At 39.7% G+C, this 3058-nt stretch overlaps 1 protein-coding gene across 1 annotated transcript; it reads right to left on the bottom strand.

The window, feature by feature from the left end:
- Positions 1 to 2623, bottom strand: LOC121330541 (protein mago nashi homolog). Its single transcript, XM_041277129.1, has 5 exons — positions 2432 to 2623; positions 1590 to 1648; positions 906 to 1016; positions 330 to 412; positions 1 to 218 (listed from the first exon to the last, which is right to left on the bottom strand). The coding sequence occupies exons 1-5, from the start codon at positions 2517 to 2519 to the stop codon at positions 119 to 121; spliced, it is 441 nt and encodes a 146-aa protein (XP_041133063.1). The 5' UTR covers positions 2520 to 2623; the 3' UTR covers positions 1 to 118.
- Between the last annotated feature and the right edge of the window lie 435 nt (positions 2624 to 3058).

Genomic DNA, 3058 nt, shown 5'->3' with positions numbered 1-3058 from the left:
TGAAGAAAAACAAGATTACTTTATTTAATTTAAAAAAAAGACAAATTCCCCCAAAAGCAATATACAAATGTTCCAAAAGAAGCAGACCAAAAAAAAAACACAGCTCCATTCCCCTTTTCTAGATGGGCTTGATCTTGAAGTGTAAACCGATAAGACTGAAGACGAGACATTTCAGATCTTGAACCAGGTAGTAAAATACTCGGAGGCCTTCTGGGTCTCTGAAACAAAAACAAAAGTATCCACTGAAGCAAGTGGCAAGCCAACAGTACATGCTTACATTGTTTTAATTCTTCTACTGGTACACATGCCTTCTAAAACCTTGTACTTACTTGGACTGATTGACGTCAATCAGAGATCCAATTTTGGAGGTTGTGAATGAAATGTGTTCATCTCCTATCACAATCTCCAGCTCCTGCAACACAATTACACACACTTAGAAACTAAACAGATACAGATTCAACAGAAATATACTAAGTGTACTGGCATCTGATTATTAATGTTACAAGATCAAGATCAGCCCAAGACATACAAGAAACATCAGCTCCATTTCAATGCAAGTGCACATCTACGCACTGATTGGGCTGACTTAACTTTAGGGAAACCAAGAGTCACCAAATAAAATATGCAATTACAGTAATACCAGAAGTGAAATCCATTGTACTAAATCATAGTCCAAGGCTCTTTGCTGCTTAAATAAAGCTAGCAAATAGTATTGTGTTAAATAGAAAAACACAAACACTTCAGGTCAAGTCTCACTTGTGGTGCAACCTCTGATGTACAGAAGAGACAGGACTGATGTGAAGTGCTCCTAGTAAAACTGCAGGGAAGGGTTAGGGATGGCTGATGAGATAATAACAGGATACTAAAGACCAGGTCCATACAAGCTAAACAAAGAGCACACCGACCTGCCGACCAACTCGATCAGGAGGCGGCCACAAAGCATCATCTTCCTTTGTGATTTCACTGTCGTCGATTATCCTCTTCAGCTCCTCCATCACGCTCTTGTGTACATAGGCCTGAAGAAATAAACAGGTTACTAGGCATCGTTCTTCACAACAACAAGGGCACTGAACCCCCAACATTACCAGTCTGGAAAACTTCTGTTTGAGAAATGATTCATTTGGAAAGAATTAGGTAGGATTTAGATAAACACTCAATTTACACACGTGTGGAATACAGAGCCTACTCTTATTTTAGGGTTATAATAACATTTTATTTTTATATAGCACCTTTCACAGTGGACCACCATCACAAAAAGCATTACAAGATACGAGGCTAGGGTGTGTGAACTATGCATCAGCTGCAGAGTCACTTACAACAACGTCTCACCCGAAAGACGGAGCACAAGGAGGTTAAGTGACTTGCTCAGGGTCACACAATGAGTCAGTGGCTCAGCTGGGACCTCCTGGTTGCAAGCCTGTTTCTTTAACCACTGGACCACACAGCCTCCTATGGATTATGGATTTTTGGTTAAATTATACATAAACTACCTATTTGTTTCATATTTACACTTTCATTGTAGAAAAAGGTCAATGTTTAACCATTCAATGGTTTAATTCCACAGAAAATGAATGGAGACCAACACTTACTTCTTTTCTGATCATGACATCATTTTTGTAATTACTGTTATTGGCGTACCTCAATTTTCCTGTTAAAAGAAAATTTACAATTGGATCAGGAAATCATTTGCAGGGCATAAACCAGAGTGTATGTAAATACAGTCAATTAGAATTAAACATGTAGAAAGGTTCAAATGTATATTTTGCCAGATTTAATTTCACACACTATATATATATATATATATATATATATATATATATATATATATATATATATATATATATATATATATATATATATATATATATATATATATATATATATAGACACACACACACACACATTATATATGTATACATGTGTGTGTGTGTGTGTGAGAAAGAGAGTATATACACACACACATAAATAAAAGCTGGTTACTTCATTGTTCATCCCAATTTTAAGCGCAGGAACACGAACGCATAAGAGACTCCAGTAGGAAGTCCTAACTTTCCTAATGCATGTTTTTTTTCTTTTTTTCGTACAAAACATTCCTGGACAAGGCGACTGTAAAGCTGAAATATCATTACTGTAGTCTAGTTATCTGCTGTGGCATCAATCCAGCAGACAAACTGCGCTCCCGGCTACTCTCGTGGGTCTCACAGTCAAACACACGCCATTTCTATCTCCCGCACAGGCCTAATCAAACAAGCTACCCCGGAGACTACACACGCCGAAAACAAATCCTCCGCGATTTCCCTCCTGCCGGCCACACCAGTTACTTCACTAAACGAGGTCGAGGCTTTACAGAAAACCACAGGCCCAGCTGCACCCCCCGATTTCCCTGCACAGCCGAACTGTGCGATCATTATTCCCGCACCCCAAAGCTCACCGTCGGGTCGGAACTCAAACTCCAAGAACTCGTGGCCGAATTTGCCCTTGTGCCCGACGTAGTACCGCAGGTAGAAGTCGCTCGACATGCTCCCAGGCTGCAGTTTCTCCGAGTCTATCTCCGAGTCTATCTCTTCCTCTCTCCTCCCTCTCTCTGCCGCTTTCTTTCACAGCAAGCCTCCTGCACGCAGCGCGACCTGATAGCGTCACCAGTACAGAGCGGTCGCAGGGAAAGCGCGTGTAGCGTCGAGACCTGCGTGGGAGGAGCCACGCACGACGTATCTCGTTTGGGACTGTCCGAGGGGCTCGTAAACCAGATTTTAAGGACCGTATTAAATAATATTATGGTAAAGACATGTTGTTTGAAAATCCATTTTATTTAATTAAATCGGTTTGCAGTTCATTGAACTTATTTTCACCTGTTTTAAATAATTTTGCACAGTAGCTTGATACTGCTTTGTACATCCTTGTTCAGATACATGCATTTAAAAACGACTTGAAAATCATTTCTTGAAAAAACCCTTAATTTATTTTACGGCACAGTTCTTTGTTTGTTTTCTATATTACTGTGTATAACGAGACACAGAAAAACATGTAGAGGTTTGGTAAATTATAGTAAATGCAGGTA

Source organism: Polyodon spathula, chromosome 18, assembly GCF_017654505.1.
Source record: "Polyodon spathula isolate WHYD16114869_AA chromosome 18, ASM1765450v1, whole genome shotgun sequence".
Lineage (NCBI taxonomy): Eukaryota > Metazoa > Chordata > Actinopteri > Acipenseriformes > Polyodontidae > Polyodon > Polyodon spathula.
The sequence above is the reverse complement of the archived record's forward strand: the minus strand, read 5'-3'. Positions and strand labels throughout refer to the sequence as shown.

Excerpts from the sequence above, each read along its gene's own strand:
- LOC121330541 (XM_041277129.1), bottom strand. The coding sequence starts at position 2,519 with ATGTCGAGCGACTTCTACCTGCGGTACTACGTCGGGCACAAGGGCAAA. Across the intron at positions 1,649-2,431 it reads GTTTGAGTTCCGACCCGACG|GAAAATTGAGGTACGCCAAT; the intron begins GTGAGCTTTGGG and ends TTCTTTTAACAG. Across the intron at positions 1,017-1,589 it reads ATGTCATGATCAGAAAAGAA|GCCTATGTACACAAGAGCGT; the intron begins GTAAGTGTTGGT and ends TTATTTCTTCAG.